At 31.5% G+C, this 26,785-nt stretch overlaps 2 protein-coding genes and 2 long non-coding RNA genes across 4 annotated transcripts; 3 read left to right on the forward strand and 1 right to left on the reverse strand.

Annotated features, from left to right (window-relative positions):
- The first annotated feature begins 1,160 nt into the window (after positions 1–1,160).
- On the forward strand, positions 1,161–4,663 carry LOC125577172. Its single transcript, XM_048738163.1, has 2 exons — positions 1,161–1,860; positions 1,971–4,663. The coding sequence occupies exons 1-2, from the start codon at positions 1,161–1,163 to the stop codon at positions 4,661–4,663; spliced, it is 3,393 nt and encodes a 1,130-aa protein (XP_048594120.1).
- A 915-nt stretch (positions 4,664–5,578) lies between these two features.
- Positions 5,579–8,865, forward strand: LOC106453728 (calmodulin-like protein 11). The gene is made up of 3 exons (XM_048737034.1): positions 5,579–6,019; positions 6,106–6,186; positions 8,498–8,865. The coding sequence occupies exons 1-3, from the start codon at positions 5,768–5,770 to the stop codon at positions 8,633–8,635; spliced, it is 471 nt and encodes a 156-aa protein (XP_048592991.1). The 5' UTR covers positions 5,579–5,767; the 3' UTR covers positions 8,636–8,865.
- A 12,923-nt stretch (positions 8,866–21,788) lies between these two features.
- LOC106445023 lies at positions 21,789–23,394 on the reverse strand. The gene is made up of 4 exons (XR_001288377.3): positions 22,970–23,394; positions 22,490–22,886; positions 22,063–22,108; positions 21,789–21,987 (listed from the first exon to the last, which is right to left on the reverse strand). It is a non-coding gene; the product is annotated as an uncharacterized LOC106445023 (long non-coding RNA).
- A 225-nt stretch (positions 23,395–23,619) lies between these two features.
- Positions 23,620–26,236, forward strand: LOC125576608. The gene is made up of 2 exons (XR_007315033.1): positions 23,620–24,035; positions 24,456–26,236. It is a non-coding gene; the product is annotated as an uncharacterized LOC125576608 (long non-coding RNA).
- The last annotated feature ends 549 nt before the right edge of the window (positions 26,237–26,785 follow it).

Below are 26,785 nucleotides of genomic sequence, written 5' to 3' on the forward strand. Positions count from 1 at the left end.
ACATATCTATAATATATATGGATATTAATCTGAGAAAGGAAATGAAATACTAGCTAGTAAACAGATTGTTTCTAGAGACTACGCCGTGTCCACTATTATTATATCAAATAAAAAGCAGAACATATAACTCTCGAGAAATTGACGTGATGCTGATCTTCAACTTAGCAAATAGTTTAGAAGAAAGTAAAGAAGTTTTTCTACGCTAAAAAGAGTTTTATTAAGGGAGTCTCAAATGTTACAAAAAGGGAGTCTCATAGTGGAGTTTACTAGACAGTCTGGTGAAGTGGTAGAAGTACTGGTCACTTACCCATGGCTCCCTCCTACCTGTACCCATTGCAAAGAACTGGGTCACATTGTCAAGAACTGCTTGCACATCCCTTTGACGAAGTCTCCCCCTCCTGCAAGCAAGGAAAAAACTAAAACTCAAACAAAAGAAGTGGACAAAAGTGCTACTCCTACAAAGACAGACAAACCAAAAGACGCAAGGCAGTCTAGAACTCCCACAAAACAAGCGTCGTTCTACAGAGCTAAGCGAGCCTCGTCTGCTGATGGTTCTAAAGTAGTTGGTGAAACTTCTGGTACTGCTGAAACTCTTGTCTCCTTCGGCCCACTTAAAACAATCCCCTCTCCTCCAGCCACCACATCCACCTCTCAACAGCCCTCTCTTACCCCCCCCCTATTCCTCCCATTGGTCAATCTCTGCCCTCTCAACAGCCCTCTCTTACCCCCCCACCACCCTTCCCTTTTGTTCTCGCCCTGCCTACCCCAGTACCTCAAATAAACTCTTCCTTTGACTTCACCCATGAACCACTAAAACAGCCTACTCTTAAGAGGTCCCGCTCAAACCCTCTCATCCTATCTTACCCCTCCATAAATCTCACCCTTTCTGATCCTTCCCCTTCTTTTGTTACCCCCTCCCCTGTGACTTTAGAATCTATTTTAATTTCAAACTCTTTTTCTACCTTATCGAATGAGTATGCTGTCCCACCTTCGGGAGAGCCTTCCTCGTCTCTATGAGTGCAAAACTCTTTTTTTGGAATGTCCGAGGTCTAAATGACCCGGACAAGCATGCCCCTTTTTGTCAATGGCTTCACTTTCAAAAGCCAATTTTTGGTGCCCTTATTGAAACCCATATTAAAGAACAAAACCTGAACCTCATGATGTCTAAACTATGTCGCCACTGGAGTTTTGCTTCAAATCACGCTTCTGATCCTGATGGGAGACTCATTATTATATGGCAGCACCCAGCTACTGTTAACCTGCTTCATCAGACTAGACAAACACTCACGTGCGAAGTTGCTATCCCTGGAAACAGACCTTTCATCTACACTGCAGTGTATGCAGGCAACACAAGAACTGAGAGATGGGATCTATGGGGGGAGCTCCTGAATGTCTTCCAAGTTTTATCTCTCAATCTCTCTCCCTGGATGCTAGGAGGAGACTTTAATGAAATCACTCATCATTCTGAACACTCACTTCGTGAGGTAAACACTGTCACTCCACAGATGACTGAGTTCAATGATTGCATCCGTCAGATTGGTGTGTTCGACCTTCGCTTTCAAGGACCTCAGCATACATGGTCAAATCACCAGCCGGAGATGCCCATTGCAAAGAAACTGGATAGGCAACTTGTTAACTCGCAGTTCATTGCTTACTACCCCAATAGCACTAGCTACTTCCTCCCTTCCCTAACCTCTGACCACACGCCCTGTCTTACTGACTTAGCCCACCAACTTCCAGTCTCTGGAACCAAGCCTTTCCGTTTCTTCAATTACCTCACCAAACATCCGCAATTCATCCAGCTGGTTACTGAAGCGTGGAATGAGGCCGGAAGCATGGCGGTTAACTTGACCAACCTGTGTTGGAAATTAAAAAGTCTAAAGAGAGTGTTAAAGAACTTAAACAGAGAGAACTTCTCAAACATCCAAATGAGAGTATGTGAGGCTAATAGTTTGCTACAAGTTGTGCAGGTACGTGCATTGGAAACACCATCAGAGGAGTTATTCCAAGAGGAGCGGGATCTATTGCAACGATGGTTGTTCCTAAGAACTATAGAGGAGAGCTATTTCAGGCAAAAATCTCGAGTGAATTGGCTTCAGGAGGGAGATCAGAACACAACCTTTTCTTCAGAATCTTCCAAACCAGAATGAGCTACAACTCCATAAGATCTTTCCAGCTACCTTCGGGGGAGTTCATCACTGACCCAATAGCTATGGGTTACATTGCTGTTAATCACTTCAAAGCTATTTTGGGGCCTGCTGAATTGACGCCTCCTCCTGTACACTCTACACCAGACTGGTTCCATGCATGCATAGGCTTCTGCTGTCCTGAAAATCTTATACCCTCTTTGGTATCGATACCAACGGCTGAGGAAATCACTAAGATGATATTTAGGCTGAACACTAACAAAGCGCCAGGGCCTGACGGCCTAACTTCAGGGTTCTTCAAAGCATCATGGTCGCTTCTAGGGGATGAGGTAGCTCAGTCTATCATTCACTTCTTTCATACCTCGTTCCTTCCGTCTTCCACTAACTCAACCATCCTTGCTCTGATCCCCAAGAGACCGGGAGCTTCTGCTATATCTGATTTCCGTCCCATTGCTCTCCTAAATACAATCTACAAAGTGATCTCAAGACTGCTAGTGAAACGGTTAAAACCTATACTGCCTTCTCTAATTGTGCCTAATCAGACTGCGTTTGTGAAAGACAGGTTAATGGTGGAGAACACGGTGCTTGCGGCAGAATTAGTGCACGGATACCATAAGAGAAAAGGACCGAAGCGCATCACCATCAAAGTAGACATTGCAAAGGCTTTCGACACGCTCTCTTGGGAGTTTTTGTTCAACTGTCTACAAGGGTTACAACTTCCTGAGGTGCTGCTGAAGAGACTTAAAGCGTGTATTTGCTCACCAAGCTTCATGATTGGGTATAATGGAAGTGTTCAGGGGTACTTTAAAGGAAGAAGGGGTTTAAGGCAGGGAGACCCTTTATCCCCCTATCTGTTTGTGATAGCCATGAATGTGCTCTCTATTATGCTCAATAAAGCGGCTCATGATTTGAAGTTCAACTACCACTCCAAATGCTCATCCTCAAAGCTCACCCATCTTTGCTTTGCTGACGATCTCCTCATTTTCATCGATGGGAGTCTTGAATCAGTGCAGAATGTGCTTCAGATCCTCCGTGAGTTCGAGCTACGCTCAGGACTGGCCGTCAGTGTAGAGAAGTCTTCGTTCTTTGCGTCTGGTCTGACTCAGCAAGAGCTAGATGTGATAAAAGTCTCTACAGGCATGCCTCATGGTCAGTTACCAGTGAGATATCTGGGAGTTCCCCTAACCTCAAAGAAGCTTTCAATCCAAAACTGCGAGGTGATGATCCAACAGGTGAAAGGCCGTCTTAATTCTTGGAGTGCAAAATCATTAAGCTTCGCAGGGCGGCTACTACTAATCAAGACGGTAATTGCGGGAATAAACAATTTTTGGTGCTCGTCGTTCATCTTACCCAAGGCCTGCATTAACAGCATAAACAGCCTCTGCGGATTATTTCTTTGGAGGGGGAAAGCTGAAGGACCTAGTGCCGCAAGAGTAGCGTGGGAGAAAGTAACCAAACCTAAAAGCAATGGGGGTTTAGGAATCAAGGACCTATCAACTTGGAACAAAGCTTCATGTCTAAAGCTAGTTTGGCTATTATTTTTCCAATCAGGTTCAGTATGGGTAGCGTGGTTCAAGACTGAAGTTTTGCATGGGGATTTAAGCAACTACTGGATAGTGAAGACAAATCCTAAGTTCTCATGGCTAGCAAACAAACTGATCAAGATGAGAGATGAGGTGTATGCCTGGATAAAAATGCGCATAGGCAATGGAAGGAAATGCCGCTTCTGGACTGACAATTGGTCTCCATTTGGCTCATTGGAGAAATACCTATCTCGCCCGATGCATTCTCGGTTGGGCATTTCAGCAACTGCAACTCTATCTGAACTGTTTTCCGATGGGCATTGGCTCCTACCACCAGCACGGACTGAGCAGCTACTTCAAGTGCAGATACACCTCACAACGATATCTCTGGTAGATGAAGATGATCACTATGAATGGGTATTAAATGATGCCCGTACAAAGCGATATTCAATAGGAGAGGTGTATAGGAAACTGAGAAATGAGGAAGAGGAAGCAGTACCTTGGGCAAAAATTGTTTGGATAAACGCTGGGATACCGAAGCACAGTTTCTTAACTTGGTTGTTTGTCCTTAACCGCTGTCCGACTAGAGATCGCTTACTAAGTTGGGGGCTACAAACGGATTCAGCTTGTCTGCTATGCAATACAGGGGCTGAATCACGGGATCACCTCTTCTTCCAATGCCGTTACACTTGGGATCTATGGCAAATCATCGCAGTTAAGTGTGGGCTAATACCTGAAAGGGACTGGAACGGTTCCATTTCGCAATTGCAACAACTACAGGGAAATAGGATCAGGAAGAGACTTACTTACATCGGTTGGCAAGCTGCAATATATTGGTCTTGGAATGAGAGAAACAATCGACTACACCGGCGGCAATTCAAGACTGTGGACTCTTTGTTTCGCCTACTAGATCGACAGATCAAAGACAAGATACTATCCATGCGCCAATCTAATCCGATCAACTCCTCCCGGCTCATGCAAATGTGGGTATAATCCTTCTCCTCTTGATCGGTTTCTTCAGTTTCTCCATCTACTGGGCCTCGCGTGGTGGGCTTGACATCAGTTCTTCACTTATGGGTTTCCTATTGGGTTTTACATAACTGGCAAGAAAACAATTGGGCTCGGATTGACTGTAGCCATTAGGCTTGTAACATTTTTTCTTTCTTTCTGCATTTTAATATATGAAAGCCTTTAGTTAAAAAAAAAATATAGCAAACCTAAAAGTATCCCACCTGACGCGTTTGTATTAAAATCTGTATAAGGAAAATAGCATTATTAAGAGCTTGATTGGTTTTCCCGCTACCACCCGTAAACGCAGCTTTTGCGATTGGTAGCGGTTGACAGCGTTTCGAAACAATCATACAAACCGCTACAAATCGCTTCAAACCGCTCCGAACCTCTTAAAATCAAAAGCTGGTTCCAGCTAGCGTTTGCGGTTGCGGGCGGTTGCGGGAGGATAATTTTTTTTTCTTTTTTTAAAAAAAACCATATAAATACAAAAATAAAAATAAAAATAAAATTTTTAAAATGGAATTATAAAAATACTAAAATATATCTATTATATTTTAATTAATATTATAAAATTTTAAAATAAAAATATTTTCTATAATTTAAAAAATTTAAAACTATAACTTTGAAAATATAATTTACATATTTATTATAATATTATGATTTTTGATATTTTTATAATTATATAAAATATAAATATTGTTAATTTATTATTTAACCGCTGCTGTATTTGGTAGTTAACTAGTCATAAGTATCCCGCAAACGCACCAATTTCTAACCGCAGAACCAGTCGTACAAATTTCTTAAAACCGCTAGAAACCACAACCACCCGCATCCGCAAACGCCCGCAGCCGCAACCGCAACCGTTGCGTTTGAACCAGTCAGACCCTAAGTCATGTGACTTGAATTAAAATTTCCACACAAATAATAAATTTCAAAAAGGAGAAAAATGGAAAAAGTGAATGAGTCCAAAGCATGAAAGTGGAAGCAAAGACTTCTACATATATGAAAGCAGAGAATGAGAGTTGAAGCACTTCAAAGCTTTACTTTCTGCTCATCTCCTCTCTCTAAAAAAACAGTTTTATTTGGATGGACAAGACACAACTACAACAACAAGAACTGACTCAAGAACAGATCATGGAGTTTAAAGAAGCGTTTTGTCTGTTCGACAAAGATGGAGATGGTTGCATCACTGCTGATGAGCTTGCCACTGTGATCCGCTCGTTGGATCAGAATCCGACCGAACAAGAGCTTCAAGATATGATCAATGATATCGACTCCGATGGTAACGGCACCATCGAATTCTCTGAGTTCCTCAACCTCATGGCCAACAAAATCCAGGTTTACATTACTTATATGAAACTATATTAATTGATTCATATTAGGTTTTTGTCTATGTTAATTAACTTTCTTTTCTTGTTATATAGGAAACTGATGCAGATGAGGAGCTGAAAGAAGCATTCAAAGTGTTTGACAAAGACCAAAATGGCTACATCTCGGCCAGCGAGGTTAGCATGTACTCCATTTAGTAATTAGTTACATTTTCCTTGTCATAATTAAATTAGATAGTTCTGCTTTTCTCCTTTTTAATAGTTTTTTTTTACTCTTCTAAGTGTTTTAGTTGTTTCTGATTTTTGTTAAGCACATTGTTCGTAGTTAAGTATGCTTTAACAAATATCAATTCGATGTGCTCTGTTGCGTATTGTAGTACAACACTCAGTACGTGCGGTCTAATTACGATTTTCTTTAATTCAATGATTGGAGACATCGATAAATAATTATGAATGATTGTATTTGAATCTAAATAGTTCAATGTCTAAAGTAGATAAAACTATGTGAATATTACTTTTATAAACCAATTTCCTACAACAAATATATCAATTGTGCATTTAATTTGATAAAGGGAAAAATTGATAAAACTCTAGATCCAGTTATAATTCATTTTCGGTTAGAATCTTTTGAGTTAATGACAAATATCAGGAAACAAGGCTAGACGATGTTTCGAGATATACAAGAGATCTTTAGGTGTCTTATTCATTTTGAAATTTAGACAAGAAAATAACAACAAGATATGTTTGTTTATATTATTGTTAATTAATCAAAAAGTGATCGTCTTGCGTAGTAGAAAAGTAAGGTTAATTTGTTTGAAGTATCGAGCTAGCTGGCATTGTGACATTTTGGATGATAACGAGGTCAAAAGAAATATTTTAGTAAGCCTAACAACATTTAGTAAGATGTGTATGATTATATTGGTTTATTGGGCAGAGCATATGTCTTACCTAGTGCAAATAAGATGTATAATTAAATATTATTTTCGCCATTTTTAGGATGTATTGATAGAACACGAATCTTATATATTAAAATAGAAGTCACAACCTTGATTCATGTGTGATTTTTTTTAAAAATGGACCTAATGGACCTATTCATAGAAATTCATACTATATTTTAATTCAGACTAATAATAAATATAATTTTAAAAATATTTTAATCATAGTATCTTTTGATATCTTTTCATTTTAAATATAAATATATTTATTTTAAAATTCTAACAAATCTGTTTAAGAAGATTTTTGCAAGATCTTCATTTTTGAAATTATATTTAAATATTTTCACTAATTTCGAAATTAGTTTAAAATATTATTATACATTAATATATTCAGTTATATAAAATGAAAAATAAAAAAATCTATAATATTTTAGTTATTATATAATCATAATCAATCATATTAAATTAAAATTATTATATTGAGATAAATATAATAAAATTGTATTAAATTTATATATTTATATATTTTATTTTCGTAATTATAAAATATTTATGTTCAAAAATAAAATCTAATATGTTGGTAAGATGGGTTAACATTATCAAACTATATAATACATGTATAAAAATTAACATGTATTTTTTTAAAGTTAATAATATAAAATCTTTGTAACTACTTTAATCATAATATATTTTCATTTTAAATATAATATATATGTATATATTATATTTTAAAATTTTTAATAAATCTGTGTAATATTTAAAAAATAACTTAATGTATTTTAAGTTATCGTTTAGAAACGAAAATAAATAAATTATATCCTATTTTATCTACTTTTATAGTCATGATCCTGTTAAAATATAATTATTATACTAAAATAAATATGATAAAATTATATTTAATTGATAAATTTATAAATTTTATTTTCATAAATATAAAACTATTTATTTAAAATATAATATGATGATAGAACGACTTAAAATTAACAAACTATATAATACATATCTAAAAATTAACATATCTTACACTTTTATATATACAATAATAAATTACCTAAAATGAATAAGCATAAAAATATTGGTAAAAAGAAATCCAGTTTTAAAATACGGGTCAGAATTTAGCATAAATTAAATACAAAATATTTTTTAAATATATTTTCTCATGAATATATTAATTTGCTTAATAACTAAATGCAAATACAATAAGATAAATATATAATAAGAAGCGGCAAATACATAAGGTTTAAACAATTAATTACTTATAACATGTAAATTATAAAATTATTGTATTTGAAATAGTTATATAAATATTTAAGTACATGATTAACTTTAAAAATATATACCACTTATGTTTTAAAACAATAATTTATGTATAGAAAAGTGAAAACAAACACCCGTGCGGTTGCACGGGTCAAAATCTAGTAATAGTTTACAATCAAAACCAATAATATTAAGAAACTACAGAAAATACACTGGGGTGTCTGTTTTACTCAAAAACATCATTTATTATACAAACTCTTTGGTGTTACAAAAAACAACTCTTTGATATATTGCAGTTGAGGCATGTGATGATCAATCTTGGGGAGAAGCTAACCGATGAAGAAGTTGCTCAAATGATAAAGGAGGCAGATTTGGATGGTGATGGTCAAGTCAATTATGATGAATTTGTGAGGATGATGATGACCAGCGGTTAAATTGGAAAAACAATGTTACCTGCTAATTTATTATCTTTTATAAATTTATCAATCGTTTTTTTTTTCTCTTCTTCAGAATACCATATTTTCCTTTTCCAAATTAAATTAATTTAAGCTTTTCATATCTGATCGACGTAGTAATTTCTGTTTATTTGAACTATTATTTGTGTATGTGGTGTATAGTATATTTATTTAGCTTTTTGTTGAAAAAGTCAATCAGATTGAGTGTACATATGTTCTCTGGCAATAATTACTATTTCAGATCACATAAAATGTATTAGACGCTAATCACACATCTAACTAGCTAATCAAATCGATAGTTAAGGTGTTATTTGCTAATAATTTTTATGTTACAGTTTAGATACATAATTCGCCTAATTTCACGTCTCTGAGTGTCTGATATATTAGCTGAAAATTTAATTGTGTTAGAATCACTTAAACACCTGAACGACCGATTAACGGAACTATCATCGTCTCATGTTTGAGAATGGTGAATAAAATCTTGGCTTATTTAAGTTTCAAAGTAGACTCTCGGATATACATACAAAACCTTGGTTGGTACAATCATAATCATATTAAATTCATAAACTTCAGAAATTCTGCTCCTCTTTTATAAAATTCATTGTTATGATGTTACCTTGATGTGTAGTTTGTTCAAATATTTGACCAACAAATTTATCCTCTTTAAGTAAGGAAACACAAAATAAAGCCTTTTGTGACTTCACATGTACGTAATGTCTACAAATTTTTATTTTCGACCACATGACATTCAATGTATATGTGTTTCATAACTGTAGATGTGACAAAAAATACAAAAAGAAAATGCAAATGGCCGACAAATTAATTATCACAAAACAAGTTCGATGGTGATGATGGTTGTGAGGTTTCAACCTCCCTCTAACTCAAAACCAATATGCAATTAAAGAATGTACAACAAATTACTAACCCAAACCATAAAGTTTCAGTTTCCCGCCAAAACCGTAAAATATTATTTTCCCTTTAAAACTGTAAAATTATATTCTGTGCCAAAACCGCAAATTGTGTATTTTCTGCCAAAATCGGAAAATTAAGTTTTCCGTCAAAACCCCACAAAATTGTGTGTTTTCTGCAAAAAAAATGTAAATTAATTTTAGATATAGTTATTTGAATATTGTAATGAGTTTATTATTAAGAAGAACAAAATATGTTTTTAATATTCTTACTACTAGTATTCAGAAAATATTATAAATCAGAAAACAAACAACTTATCATCTATGATAAATGTTGCATCTGGATGCTAACTATAAAAACAAACAACATCTGAATGCAATATCTAGAAGTTATATTCAGATGCTGGTTTATTAAAAACGAACATGAACCAAATCTATATCTATATCTGTCATCTTTCACTGTCAACTTGCAAATAGTCTTATCTATCGACCTCGAATTGTCAGAGATGGTCATCATATGGAGATTGGCCATTAGATATTTTGATCTGAGATTATAAGTTTTTCCAAGGGTAAAGTCCAGTTTGGTCGATGGTTGATTCATGTGTTCAAAAACGCGGCCGAGTAACCGCAAATGCGGCTGCTAAAACGCTACTCGGAGGCCAAGCGTTTTGAAAAGATTCTGATATTACCAGCACATCTGTCATCTAGTAAGCTCAACTTGAATTTCGGATTAAAATGGTTCTATTTGAATATAAATTGGTCCAACAAAAAGCCAAACTTAAACCGGTGTTTTTACCAAACCAAGTCAGGTTTGATTTAGTTGTGTACATAAAATAATGGAATAAAGACGTATAAAACAGACCAAAATAGACTCCAAGCCCCTGTTCGAAAACGCGGCCGCCAAGGCGCGACTCTGAGATTGACCGTGGCGAGGAGAAGCAATTCGGTGACTCAAATCGGTGGACCGCACAATGTCCGCGTTTATCCGCATTGTCCGCGTAAATACGAAACGCAGCCGCCTAGTTCAAGACAAAATTGTGGGCCAACCGTTCTCTGTTCGCGAATTCAAAGTAATCTTTTTTCTTTTGCTTCTTTGTTTTGCTCACTTGTGTTTGTTTGAAACTGATTTTAATTCTTTGTTTGGATTCAACGTACTTGTTTGTTTTTATTCTCTTTTTGTTCACGTTTTTTTTATGTTATCAAAACATAGAAGACTAATGTTTCCTGTCATCAAAGTATTGAAGACTCATACATTGTAGTTTTTGTTCACACAAAGAATCATACATCGCATATAACATGTGTATATCATTGACTCAAGTAGGAGTATAGTTTTTTGTTAATGAACTTCTGAGAATTTTGATTTTAATTTGTTATTGATGGTCAGTCAAGTTTTTGTATCTAACATGATGTCTCTCTTTATATGCTCTGGTTTATAGGTATTGGTTGTTGTATGTCTTTTTATTTGCCATGGTTTAATTGCAAGTTTGATTGTATTGTCCAAACTATTGCAGGTGTATGCTACAGGATCTAACTCCTAACCCATCTTCCCAATTCATGGTGATTACTTACTTGATCCGAAGACAAAAAGGATGAATACTTGCAATCTTTTATTGTATTTTGTGTTTTCAAGATCAAAACATTCTGTTTTTTTTTGTTTATTTCATGAATTGGAAGTTTCTTTTTGTGACTTTTGAATCAGATGTATACTGGAAAAACAATGTTATTCTGTAAAAGTTATATAAGCATGTATTAAAACATATATTTGGTACTTAAACATATTATAAATATATTAAATCCTATTAAAAATTAGGTCCCGTGTATATCCCTATTACTCTCCGATTTTTTGGTAACTTGCTAGGCCCGGAGTAGCCGTCCGACTAGCGCATAGCGTAGTTCCGAACAGGGCTCCGGACCAAAAAATTGAACACAGTTATATGGTTAAAATCTTGTATTATATACATCCCATATAATTTCTCGTATATTTCGGTTTGATTCAGACCAGTTGAATGAAATTGAATCGGTTTGGTCGATAAATTGCGCTTTTGTTTGTGTCCCTAAAACCTCCTCGCCTCTTTGGCTCTTTGGAGGGCTTGTTTACAGACATAAAGACAGTGTGAGGTTGAGCTGGGAAAAGGCACGATTCAGGTTGAGAGACGATGTTGATGATTCGGAGTGACAAAGTCACAAAAAGAAAACATCCAATTCATGAGATAAACAAAAAAAAACAGAATGTTTTGATCTTGAAAACACAAAACACAATAAACGATTGCAAGTATTTTTGGTCAATCTATGTGCACTGATTCGATTCTTGTGTGTTTTTGGTCAATCTTGGTTAACTCATTTGTATCGGGTATTTAAAGCTATGATTAAGAGTTTGAGCTTTATGTTTTATTTTTGTTAGATTTTCTTCTGACCAATTGATTGATCCGTGACACCTTTGGAGTTTACTTGTATGTGGATTTAAAGGATTACTAATTAATGTTTTTAGTTCATTAATTAGTTCACTAATCAAACACTAATTAATGTTTTTAGTTCAATAATTTTTCCAAAAATTTGTGTTTGATTGGACAGTACAAAGACAGTTGTCCTGCATATGAGTTTTATCTGTCATGTACTAACCATTCATCTTTTTTGATGTTCTAATGAATAAATGCAGGAGATGTGCATAAAGTGTAATTTTTTTTGTCCTTTTCTGTTTAAAAGCAGACCATCTGTTTGCGTTTCTACTCCTACAGTTTTGATGCTGTTCAACCATTCCATTATCTTTATAGCCAATAGAAATTTTTCAATGTAATAAATTAATTCTTAAAATATTGATTTATCATCGATAAAAATACCACGTTCTATTGACAAAAAATATTTGCTTAACTACAAAGTTCATATTTTCTCACACGCACGTAAAGATGACTTCAGTAACTCTTTTCTTATGTAATTCCTCATTCTCTCCAATTTTTTTTAAAATAAATTTCTTTCTCTTTGTTGGTCTAAATATAATACCTAACAGAATGAGAATTCCCCCCCCTTTTCTACGGTCATCTTTTGTGGTCTTATTTTAGTTTTAAATGTGGCAAATATTATTTAAATCATTTAGTATCTTTTCCTGAACGTTTTTATATTAATATTTTTTCCTGCATTAATCAGAGTTGAAGATTTTATACTTCTGTTTTGTAGGTTAAACTTTCACAAATGGTGAAAAATCAGAGTTTTGTTTCATAAAATATTATTATCAGAAGCCTATAATTACTCAAAATATGAAAAGTTTTTGATAAAAAAAGATAAAAAAAATTATATTTTTAATTATGACATATTAAAATTTGTTTAAAATACAAAAACTGTGTTTATATATATTTAAATAGTCTTCTTTGATTGTTTTATCTGACTTAAATCTTTTTTTCTTTGTATTTCTAAGATAAAAAAAATTCAGTTAAATTTTATTCTTCATAATTTATCATACTTTTATTATATTTAAAAAATTGATTTATTTAATAAAATAGTATTAAGAAAATGATAAATATATATATAATATAAGAGTATTTATTTAAGAAAATAATATTATAGATATTATAAAGATATTATTTCTAAATTTATTTTTTATTAATTAATATGATTTTGTATCATAAAATAAATATTGAAATTAATAATGAAACTATTTCTTATAGATTTAATTTTATCCTATAAATTATAATTATTCTTATAAATATACTTATAATTATACGTATGTAAATTATATTTTTATGTTATGCCTATAATTATGATCTGCATCTCTCATGCATGATCCGCTTGATTTGCACTTGTCCCGCTTGATCTGCATGATCCGCTTGATCTGCTCTGCTTGAATTGCTTTTACCATTCGGAATAAGGCTTCGAATGGTAAAAGCAGTTCAAGCGGAACAGATCAAGCAAATCATGCAAATCAAGCAGGACAAGTGCAGATCAAGCGGGACAAATGCAGATCAAGCGGATCATGCAGGAGAGAACCAGATCAAATAATTTATTATAACTTATGAATGACAAAATCAGTTCAAGACTATAGATCATATATTAAAACAATAAAAATGACACTTAGATATCTAAACAAATATCTTAGATGTTGTAGGATCGGCCGAAATACCTGTAAATGTATTATAAGATACTTATACTTTTTATTTTCTTATTTATAAAAATTAAAAATTATATAACAAAAACTAATTAGTAGATAATGATAATTTAGTATTGTTAAAGTTATAAATAAAATAAAATAAAAATATTATATTATTAAAACTAGATAAATATATTTTAAAAGTTATGTGTTGTAACAAGGTTATTTATTGACCAAACAAAAAAAACAGATCAACACCACCAAATGTTGGCGGGTGAGATCTGCATGCAGATCTCGAGCTTTTTCCACAAAGAGACAAAAAATATTGAACTGCATGCAGATATCCTGCTTGAACTGCTTTTGCAAACAAAAAAGGATGAATGGTGAATGTAGTGCGGGAGAACTGCACTTGTTCCGCTCCTCCATTCGGACACTAAGTGTGTGAATGGAAAAGCAGGATAAAAGCAGATCATATGCATATGCATTTTCTCTTTAATTTATTGCCAATCACTTTTTATAACAATTTAAATAGCAGGACAGGAGAACTGCATATATCCAATTTGTTTTGTCTTTTTCTGTTAAAAAGCAGTTGTCCTGCATGTCCTGCAGTTTACTCCACTTTTGTAGCTGTTCAACTATTTTTATTTTTTCCGACCAATAGGTGTTTTTTCTAAATTAACTTAATTGAAACTCTTTAATTAAATAACACCAACTATTAAAAATATATTCACTCTCGCACACTCCACGTTGAACCTGTTTGCCACACCCTCTCTTATAATATGTATCAATCAAAATGATAAAAGGGATCCATTTCTCTATCTTTATATGTTCGTATTTAATATATGTATGTATTAAATTAGAATAAAAAGTATATATATATGAGAGAACTTATTTAAGAAAAAATATACAATAAATATTAATAAAATATATTTCATTAATTAAAAATTAATATGATTTTGTATTAGTCAACTAAAGTAATAAATCTAATTTTTATAGATGTAGTTTTACCTTATATATAATAATTATTCTAATAAATATATTCATAAACTATACATATATAGATTTTGTTTCTTTCACTTTATTCATATAAATATAGTTCACAAAGTTTGACATTAAAAATTGTAAATACATAATATGATAAAATTGTTATAACATACTTAATGATATAATTTTCTCTGCTGTAAAAAAAAAATATATATATATAATTGTCTCTAATTTGTTAATGGTTTTCTCACACTAATATTATTTGTGTCGTTTTTAATTTATAGATATTATGTCTAATAACCGACAAACACACAATATTTTTCGATATTGTTTATACATTATGTATTTTAGTGTAATTTTTATTATTTAAATATATATTATATATTTTTGAATTGTTTTTGTCATTCATAACAATAATAAATTAGTTGATCTGTATCTCTCATGCATCATTCGTTCGATATAAATCTCTCATGCATGATCTGCATCTCTCCTGCATGATCCGCTTGATCTGCACTTGTTCTGCTTGATATGCATGATCCGCTTGATCTGCACTGCTTGAACTGCTTTTACCATTCGAAGCCTAAGGCTTCGAATGGAGAAAGCGGATCGAGCATTGTGGATCTAGCGGATCAAGTGAATCGAGTGGAACTAAAGTTGATCTAGCAGATCTAGTGGTACAAATGCGGATCTAGCGGTTCAAAACATATGTTTGAATGGTAAAAGTGAATAAAAAGTGGTCTAAAATATTATATAAATTTTAAATAAAAGATATATAAAATCTATATGATTATTTATTTTATAATTAAAATAGTTGTTTAAAATTTAGAAAGCAACTATAAACTAGTTATAATAACTAATTTAGATATTATTATTAATTATATTAAATTTTAAATTATTAATTAGTTAAAAAATTATTTAATATTTTATATACACTACATATTAACTATAGTTATTTAAAATAACTAAATATTAAAAATAATAGTATAATATATTAACAATTTTAAATTGTTACAAATATGAATTAAAAATCATAAATATTTTTAATTTTAGAAATATAATTTAGAAATACATTACATAAATTAATTTTTTAATGATAAATCATTATGTGCAAGAATTAAAATTATAGTAGCTAAAAGAAAATAATTGTAGATAGATCATGATAGTTTTTCATATTATTATATTTGTTTTTTAACTAGTTCATATATTATTATCATCCTAAAAATATGTGCAATACTCACAAAGTGTAGGAATCCCTTCTTTTATTGGTAAAAGGCGTTTCTTTATATTTTGGGTGACATCCACCATTTTTAACTGCTAGTGTATGTTCCATCAAATATTTACGTTTCGTAATTTCTATGTGAATGGGAGTCAAAGGTGGATGGTCCAGCTTTAGTGTACGGCCCACCATTTTTCCCATCTTCCATTTTTAGCCTAAGTGTTTGATTAGAAGGACAGTACAAAAACATGTGTCATGCATATGAGTTTTATCTGTCATGTACGAACCATTCATCTTTTTTGATGTTCCAATGAATAAAGGCAGGAGATCTGCATAAAGTGTAATTTTTTTTGTCTTTTTCTTTTTAAAAGCAGATCATCTGCTTGCGTTTCTACTCCTACAGTTTTGATGCTGTTCAACCATCTCATTATCTTTATAGCCAATAGAAAATTTTCAATGTAATAAATTAATTCTTAAAATACTGATTTATCATCGATAAAAATACCACGTTCTACTGACGAAAAATATTTGCTTAAGTGCAAAGTTCATATTTTCTCACACGCACACACGCACGTAAACTTCAGTAACTCTTTCCTTATGTAATTCCTCATTCTCTTCAATTTTTTTTTTTAAAATAAATTTCTTTCTCTTTGTTGGTCTAAATATAATACCTAGCAGAATGAGAACTCCCCCCCCCTTTTCTACGGTCATCTTTTGTGGTCTTATTTTAGTTTTAAATGTGGCAAATATTATTTAAATTAATTAGTCTCTTTTTCTGAACGTTTTTATATTAATTGTTTTTCTGCATTAACCAGAGTTGAAGATTTTATACTTCTGTTTTGTAGATTAAACTTTCACAAATGGTGAAAAATCAGAGTTTTGTTTCATAAAATATTATTATCAGAACCCTGTAATTACTCAAAATATGAAAAGTTTTTGATGGAAAAAGATAAAAAAAAAATTACATTTTTAATTATGACATATTAAAATTTGTTTAAAATACAAAAACTGTGTTTATATATGTTTAAATATTCTTCTTTGATTGTTTTATCTGACTTAAAGTTACATTTTATTCTTCATAATTTATCATACTTTTATTAGATTTATAAAAATTGATTTATTTAATCAAAAAGTATTAAGAAAATGATAAATATAATAAGACTATTTATTTAAGAAAATAATATTATAGATATTATAAAGATATTATTTCTAAATTTATTATTTATTAATTAATATGATTTTGTATCATAAAATAAATATTGAAATTAATAATGAAACTATTTCTTATAGATTTAGTTTTATCCTATAAATTATAATTGTTCTTAGAAATATACTTATAATTATACGTATGTAAATTATATTTTCATGTTATGCCTATAATTATGATCTGCATTTTTTGAACTGCTTTTCCCATTCATAACTTATAAAATTAATTGTTCCGCTTGATCTGCATCTCTCCTGCATGATCCACTTGATATGCACTTGTCTCGCTTGATCTGCATGATCCGCTTGATCTGTCCTGCTTGAACTGCTTTTACCATTCAGAACCTTAAGTGTTTTAATGAACTACTTTTCATAATAGCCACTCTTTTTTACATGATCTTTCACTTCCCATCGAATCTAGTGGCTCTCTTCAGAACTGCCTAATAGCCAGGTATAAATCGATAGATAAAGTAGATTTTTTTTCTTTGAAGTACATGGTAGTCGAAGAAACTTCCGACCAACAGAGAGTCATCGGAGCGCCGGTGAACAAACAGCTTGGACATGAATCGAGGAGGACTGAGAGAAGACAATGTCGAGGTTGGACAGGCATACGTCGGCGAGCCTTGGCTCCACCCGCGTCAGAGAGCCTTCGGAGAAGCGGCGCCTGGGAAAGATTTAGAGGGATCTGAAGTAAAAAAAAAAAATTTCTAGAATTACGCAAAAGAAACTCTATTTGATAATTGAAGAACCTATATAAATACTCCAACTGTTCTTAAATATAAGATTTTTTTAGGTAAAACACATTTATTAGAAATTTTACTTTTTATCTAAAAAGTGTCACTAAATTTTTAAAAAAGTTTTACATTCTAAAACACTTATCTTATATATTAAAACAGAAGTCACAACCTTGATTCATGTGTGATATTTTAAAAAATAGACTATCACTAGAAATCAGTTATCATTCATTTGTTCCTACTAATATGACTTAATAATATATCATTCCTAATATAACAATCGACTCCTATAAAACCAGATTGGTTAACAAACACATATTTGATTCCTTAATAAATTATACATAGTAGTAATATAAACCATTGTATAGTTCAAATACTGAACTGATTTAAATGATTTAACCAATATATATATATATATATAATGAGTTGTATTAAAATAAAAATCATGACTTCTTTCATATGTGATTTTTTAATTTGAACCATTTTTAAAAAATATTAAATGTATTTTATGAATATTAATAATATATATAATCTTTGAACTACTTTAGTCATAATATCTTTTGATATCTTTTAATTTTAAATATAAATATATTTTTAAAAAATCAAACAAATCTGTTTAAAAGATTTTAACAAGATCTTAATTTTCAAAAATTCTATGTAAATATCTTTTATAATTCGTAATTAGTTTTAAAATATTATTATACATTAATATATTTTATAAAATTAAGAATAAAAGTTTTATCTTATTTTACCTATTATATAATCATAATTAATCATATTAAAAGAAAATTATTATATTGAACTAAACATAATAAACTATATTAAATTATTATATATTTTTTTTTATTTTCATAAGTATTTATGTTCAGAATAACATATGTTGGTAACAAGGGTTAACATTAGCACACTATATAGTACATGTATAGAAATTAACATGTATTTTATTAAAGCTAATAATATAAAAATCTTTGTATTTATTTTAATTATGATATCTTTTCATTTTAACTATATATATATATAATTCTAACAAATCTGTTGAATTTTATTTTTAATATCTTAATTTTCAGGAAGTTTATGTAAATATTTTAACTAATTTTGTAATTAGCAATGAACTATTATTATTTATTATATGTATTCAATTATAGTTTATAAAATAAAACACAAAAATTATATCTTACTTTTATCTATTTTATAATAATAATAATTTATGTTAAAGTAAAAATATTATATTAAATTAAATATGATAAATTATATTAAATTGATAAATTTATAATTTTATTTTCATAAATATAAAATATTTATACTAAAAATATAATACGATGGCATAACCACTTAACATTCGCAAACTATATGATACATGTATAAAAATTGATATATCTTAGATTTTTGTATATACAAAGAATATATTTTTAAAATGAATAAACGTAAAAAAATATTGCTATAAAGAAATACGACTTTGTTTTATGCATATATTAATTTGTTTAATAACAAAATTCAAATACAGTAACATAAATATATAATAAGAAATGACAAATACATGTGATGGTTTTAAACTATTGATTATTACACCATGTAAACTATAAAATTGTTATATTTGAAATATGTATATAAACATTTAAATATATGGTTAACGTTAAAATTGTATACCACTAATGAATTAAAATAAATATATATGTTTATAAAACCGAAAAAGAACATCCGCGCTGTTGCGCGGGTCAAGATCTAGTTGAGTTTAAAATTACACTTCAGATCACTTTCAGCTACTGGCACACTTTCGGCTAACTGAAACATAAATGAAATCCAATTGTTATCTTTAATTAGTTACTCCAATTGTTATTTGCTAACAAGTAACAACAAACAATTCAACTTTAACAATACTAGTGGTTTGCCGGCGCTACGCGCCGGATTTTTTTATACTAATTTAAATAGATAGTTTTGTATATTAAAATGTATTAGTGAATTTATTAAATTTTACTATCATTTTTAAAACTTATTTGTCGAATTTATAAAAATATTTTATTATGAGGTTTAGAAAAATAAAATAGTTAGTAAAATTTAAATATATGCATGGAAGTCATATTAATCTTCACATAAAATATTTTATAACTTTGGGTATTTATTTTTGTTGTTTTGCTAAGACTTTTTAATAACTGATCTTATGTTTTGGAAGTGGTCCATCAAAACAAAATTCCAAATAACCAATACTCTAAAATTTTGTATTATAAAATGTTATAGATCTTAAAAGGATGTATTAACCATTTTTATTATAAAGCATCTAAGTTTTTAAAATCAATGTGAGACATAATTAATAGATGAATTATCCTATTTTGATTATTATATAATTATATATAAAAATTTGTGACTTTAATTATATAAATATAAAACCAAATGAATTCTATATTTGAGTATTTGTTGTTTCATTGAGATACTTAATGTTAATCAATGGAAGCTTTATTACCATAAATTATATAATTTTACTTAACGAATGATTTCATTAAAAAAAATTATAGTTAGATATTATATTAAGCTATAGAAAAAAAACTAATAAAACTCATGAATGAACATTAATTATATTTATTGGTCAAAATAAAACATTAATTATATTTGATATCCTAAGTAAAATTTGAATTTCTATTCAAAACAAATTCAGTAAAAATCTAAATATCTACAAAAAAAATATAACAGATACTGAAATGATCTTTAACATATACTCTATCTTCAAAATTGGAATAATGGAATAAAAAAGTATAAACAGACTCAATATATAATTGGTTATTACTCTCTCCGTACCATTTTAAGTGGTGTTTAAGCATTTTTATTTTGTTTCATAATAAGTGATGTTCTCACATTTCTAGATAAAATTCAATATCAATTGAAATTTGCAACCAATTACAAAATACTTCATGTTTTTTATATTGGTTAGACTGATTTTATTTAATGTAATTTAATGTAACCAAGATAAATTGCATAGAAATTTGTATTTTCTTAATCTTTGTGTAAGAACCTTAAACACCCGTATAATAACAACTGTATCGACCTACATATTGAGGTAGTGGATTTTCATTATAATATTTTCATTTTTATATGACGTAGAGCTTTTGTTATTTATCTGATTTATGGTGTTTCTAGCATGCTTTATTTTTCTGGCTAAAAGGGTTTATCGCATTTGTTAAAATCTTAGTAACACACTATTTGATGGAGGCATATACACGTCATGGTTACAAATCATTCTCAAACTCTTAACGTATCCAATACATTGATAGCTTGGTACATTATAGCAAACAGTCGCACTGAAGTGAAAAGGAAAAAAATATAATATAATATGGGCTAAGATATGTTTGCATTGATTGAACGTATTCTGTCTTATTATATCAGATCCGAAAAAAGTCTACACTTGCGGTAGTCAAGCATATCCCATTTAACCATGGTTGTCGTTCATCAACCTCTGTTTTATGATTATTGTTAGGGATTATCTTTCAAGTTCGGGACGCTTCTGTTTCATAGATAGCTCCACTTAGGTACCTTGTTGTGTTTTCGTGGATAGGGACGCTGTTTGATGGTTGTTTGAGGATCCTCTCGAAGCTCGAGACTTGAGTCTCCCAGACGGCCCTATCTCTGGTCCAGCAGTACGTACGTCTGTACGGGGGGTTTCCTGTTAACCATTTGGTAAGGTATAGATGAAAAGTCGACAATTAAGTACTTGTGCGAATCATTACGCTGATAAGCTTCAATATGTGAGTTTGTGAGAGAGTAGGTAAGCTTCAATATGTGAGTTTGTGAAAGAGTAGGTGCTGAAAATATGTAACCTGCTTGAATAGTTTCTTTTGAAGTCTCTCTGCCCGATGTGTTTACATGTTTTTCTTTTATTATTTCTAACATCAGTCGCAGTTATTAGTGGGTGGGGATATGTGGAATATTTACTTTGCATTTCTAACTGATTTGTTTTTATTTACTGGACTGGTAAAGAACCTACGAACTTGTTTTTTAAGTATGAAACAATATATGGGAATGGTCGGAAACTCGGAATAGTATAACAGAGGATTTTAAGAACTTACAAATAAACCGAACAAAAATAAAATTTAACTGCATAGCTACTAAGTAATTGAAAGTTTGTGTAGGAGTGTTATGTGATTGTTTTGTTCTCGTAATGTGGCTCCTTCTGACTACTCCAGCACCTGACATATCATTTCCTGATTGTTATTCCCACCCTGTCAAAGTGCATCCCTCATCATTAATTACCATAGTGTAAATTGTAAACAAATATGTATCACATACGGCTTCACCTGCTCAGGTTTATTCTTTAGTACAACATTGTTTCATCCAAATTCTCTGAGAATTCAAAACAGTGAACAATTAAAAAAAGTAGAGTAGAACATGTTGGCAAGACACTATACTAAGCTCCCTGAAAATTTCAAGAATCAGACTTCAATAAACTTGTCTAATAGTTTAAACAGGAACAAAAAATATTTTACTCAAACAGAGAGCATCATCTTATAAAGTTAATTTTGTCACATGTGCAACCACATCGTCACTTACAACCAAAACAGCTAAAGTAAAACAACAGCACAACACCAAATTTGGATAAGGCATAAAGAGAACCAAAATATGGAAACTCCAAACATCAGAATCTAATACCGATCAAGAGAGACCGAGATTGACGTAGCAAGCTATATAAAATACATGAAAATAAGTCTGACATATAATACAAACCTTCGTTTCTTTGGGAGCTGGAGACGACAATGTCAATGTCTTCACCACTGTCCTAATACTTAGCTCGGAATTTTGTTCACGGGTTGATTATTATATCCATACACACTCGTTAATCTTTTTTTGTATCTCATAAAAAGAAAAATAGTTCCATCCAGAAGATGAATACTTCACCGTTATTACCAAATCTATAACAATCTATCAAAATCTCAATCGCCAATGTCAATAGGCCCAAGATTTCTCGGCCTATCATGTGACACTAACAACCTAATGTAAGAATATAATATGTTTAAGTAGGCTCAAAAATAATGACCTTCAGAAGTGCAGACATGGACTGGAGCTGCCTCCTAGCTAACTCACTTGCTCTGTTGCTCATGGAGTTAAGAACCAACTTTCACTTCTTTAAAAATGGTTATCAATTTGAGAGTAATCAAAATCTGAAGCCGTGTCTAAAACTTAATTAAACTTATGAAAGCAATTTACCTTGGCATCAAGAAGGATCATATTGACGGACATCAACTGACCTCCGGAGTCTAGTCTTAACACGGACCGGCCTTCAAGTCGGAGAAGTGATCTGTGAATTTGACACTATGTGAGAGTTTCAGAGATTTTCAAACGGCAAAAAATAAAGGTACAGGAGAGGACAATCTGAAGGTTTATATATACTCAATGTACATAAAGATAGAGAACACTAAAAATAAATCACACATAGAACTGATATTTTAAAGGCGACGAAGAGGACGATGAGGATGGGACTAAGATGTAAGAAACGAATATTTTTAATCTTTCTGATCGATGATGAGTAAAAGGAAAAACGAAGTGGAGGATGTATTGCTTGATTGTGGATCAGATCGTGAAACAGAAACGAAGAAGAGGAAGGGCAAAGGGTTTCACCGACAGGAAAAGTGAGAAGGGGCAAAGTCGAGTCGGAGAAGTATCAGGTCATATGCTTCCAACTTTGATGGGCTTCCTGGCCCAATCGTATAAGGATGACAGTTTTTAAAAAAAACGCAAGCCCAATATCCGAAATCAGTTATGACATGGCAAAACGTTAAAATCTAATTGGACGATTTTTTTGTCTTATGTGGACACCCTCTCCATGGATTATATATCCTTTTAGTATAGTATAGATTTCAGTATCTAAAAATAAATCAAACCAAAGAGAATAAAAGCATTAGGGGATTTCCCATTGGAGGAGCCGAGAGATCCAAAATGACGACAGATCCTTCCACGCCTTCTGAGGAGAACGGAGGAAACGACCTCCAGCTGAAATATATGCTATATTGATTCGATAGCAGATACAAGAGAAGAGCCCCGATTTTGGCAAGAACGAGCTGCGATGCGACAGTGACGCGGATGAATCCGATGCAGACGATGGCGGAGAAGAAGAAGTTGAGCGGCGGATTCATCGGTGGCGTCAATATGGCGCAGATTCACCTCGGGAACGGAGGAGACGACCTCTGAGCAGACCCATTGTGAGCTCTCTTTGCCGACGTCTCCGCCACCGTTCTTGGTGAGTGGGTCAATTTCATTACCGACCAAAACGGAAGTAGGTATTTCTTCTGTTACAAAAGTTTTGTTCTTTATCTCTCTGATCAATTGAATTTATTGAATGTTGGGTTTTACTGAATTTTGAAATTTAGCCTTTTTACATTTGTTTACTGTGTAAGTTATCCATGGTTAAAGCTCCAGTTTTATGTGGACCAAGAATATTTTGAGTTTTGAGATGTCTCCATTGGAGAAAGTCATAAGTTTTTTGCCCCAAATCTCCGTCAGAAGTTTTCTTAAAACTATTTTTAGTTGTTTAGATTCTATATGGTTGAGATTTATTCTTTGTGACACTTATGTATACAATAGCTTTAATTGTACCAAAAGAAAATCTGTAGCTTTGTTATGTTTTAACGTATGACTTAGTTCTGTATGGGTATTATGTTTACTCGTTTGAAATAATTCATATATATTATTGCAGTTCAAAGAGCAAGCTCAGACTTATGAAGTTCTTAGTAATGTAGTTCTACTTTCGGGGCTCATGATGACCAAGCTTTAGCCGGTTGGGGTCTCCTGTCCATGCATCAAAAAAAAAATTTGAAGAAAAAAAATGAAAATTCTATTTGCTTAGAGATCAAAGGAGATGGTACGAGAAGAACACTAAGAGCCACTGCAATTAGAGGTTGCTCAATAGTTACAAAGGGCCTTTATGGTTGGTAGGTTGAATTTTAAATTTGAGGAATGACACTATTTAAAAGTTGTTTGCCTCATAGCTAAAGAATCTGTTAGGTATAACGTTTTGTATTTGATATGACATCGTTGTGATTTTTCAATCACGAAGCTGTTTTATCAATGAAACAACTGGTTAGTGAAGAAATGGCTACCATTAGAGATTATATTAGATTACTTTACTCTTAAAGTTAGATGGTCATGCTAGTTTAAATTTACTAATGTTCTTACATGTGAATATGTGCACACGATTGCAATATAGTGTTTGAAAGAAATAGTGTAGTTTGATTTTATACGGAAGATGTTCATGTTGGAAGAAGTGCATATTGATCACTCTTAACGTGTACATGTGGATCATGTCAAAATTATGTACATGTGGATACAATTTTTTTTGTACACTTTTGAAACAAGTAAATGTGCGTACTAGCTTTGCAAATGTCGGCGTAGTCGTGTGAAGGTGGTCAATGCATCATGGTAAGGTGCTCATTTGGATATTTTGTATATTAGAATTATAAACGTATATGGGGTCATTGTTTGGTGGTACATGTGTACAAATCAATTTTTTGTGTACATGTGTACACATAAATATTTTGTGTAGATGTAAATTATGTATATTACAATTATAAATCTATATTGAGTCATTGTTTGGTGGTACATGTGTACAAATCAATTTTTTGTACAAATCAATTTTTTGTGTACAATGTGTACACATAAACATTTTGTGTACATGTAAATTATGTAAAAGTAAGTTTCTTTACAAACTTTCCAGCCCTACATGATTCACATCGCCTGGTTCATCTGCGGCTGAAACGGAAATTGACTCGGCGTCAGAGTTACATTTACGGTGGAGCTACACCGGCTTCTCTGGTCTTCAAGATCTGACACACCTCTCTCATCCCCATCCTCACTCTCTCTTATCCTCACCAGAGCGTCCGGTGCATCTTCTCGCTCTGTAACAAATACACATGAAACCACCGTACACATCTCATCATCTCCACTACAAAAAACCATGTTCATCGCAAAATCGTCATTTTTGTAGAACAAGATCTTCACAAAATCGCCGTCGTAATGGAACGAGCTTCATCATCTCCCTTGACAAAATCTGTGACAAATATTACTCAACCAAATAATTTAAGGAAAAGAAAATCAAAACATCTATGATTAAAATGCAAATTTATAAAAGTAACCGTATAAAAAAAATAAGAAGCACAAGATAAGAAATAGATAGAAAAGAAGAGAGAAAGAAGTAGGTCCTACTAGTTATAGGGGGTGATTGGTTGGGTTGTAATTGTAGAAAATTTACTTTAATATTTTGTCTGTAGGATTTTTGATTTAGCTTTAAATGATGTAGCTTTAAAATTTTCTACAGCTAAAAAAATGGGGCTTTAGAAAATAAGATGTTTACAGCCATTTTTTGTGTGTTTTTGCTGTAGTTTTAATTTTTTGGTTGTAGCTTTAAAAACCAAGATAAAGCATGATTGGTAGTATTTAAGGTTGTAGATGAAAATTAAAGCTAAAGTCACTTTCTACAGCCCAACCAATCACCCCCATAATTTAGTTCGTCTTACTCTTAGTTGGTCAAACACTCTAACCAATCTAACCAAAATATAATGTCATTTGACAAAAATATCTATTCTGGTTTCATTTTTAGGACAAAGAAGTCTTCAACCAACAGAAAGTACTTTGGTAGCACAAAGTGATCTTGAATGTAATAAAAAGACATAAAGTGACTTGTAATGAAAATAACTCAATTTTAAATTAAAAAGTAGAATTATTAAATTTGATTGGTTACACAGTTTTTTATAAACTTAAAGCTACCTAGAAATATGATAACATCCTACATATTAGAACATTAAAACTATTCTAAACATCTTATATTTAGGAACAGAGAGAGTACTTCACTTATATACCAATTTTTCAAACCGATTTCCGTGATTGTTTTTTTTTGTCTTGTCTTACATGGGCTGAGTCATGATTCTTACTTCATATCTGTTTTTATTTTCATTTTACTCTTTTAAATTATTCAACCTAATTAAATATTTGATCTCTGATAACAATACGAAGATTTGTAAAAAATAACTT

The sequence above is a fragment of the Brassica napus genome, chromosome A1 (genome assembly GCF_020379485.1).
Source record: "Brassica napus cultivar Da-Ae chromosome A1, Da-Ae, whole genome shotgun sequence".
Taxonomy (NCBI): Eukaryota; Viridiplantae; Streptophyta; class Magnoliopsida; order Brassicales; family Brassicaceae; genus Brassica; species Brassica napus.

Excerpts from the sequence above, each read along its gene's own strand:
- LOC125577172 (XM_048738163.1), top strand. The coding sequence starts at position 1,161 with ATGTCTAAACTATGTCGCCACTGGAGTTTTGCTTCAAATCACGCTTCT. Across the intron at positions 1,861-1,970 it reads GGTTAACTTGACCAACCTGT|GTACGTGCATTGGAAACACC; the intron begins GTTGGAAATTAA and ends CAAGTTGTGCAG.
- LOC106453728 (XM_048737034.1), top strand. The coding sequence starts at position 5,768 with ATGGACAAGACACAACTACAACAACAAGAACTGACTCAAGAACAGATC. Across the intron at positions 6,020-6,105 it reads TCATGGCCAACAAAATCCAG|GAAACTGATGCAGATGAGGA; the intron begins GTTTACATTACT and ends CTTGTTATATAG. Across the intron at positions 6,187-8,497 it reads GCTACATCTCGGCCAGCGAG|TTGAGGCATGTGATGATCAA; the intron begins GTTAGCATGTAC and ends GATATATTGCAG.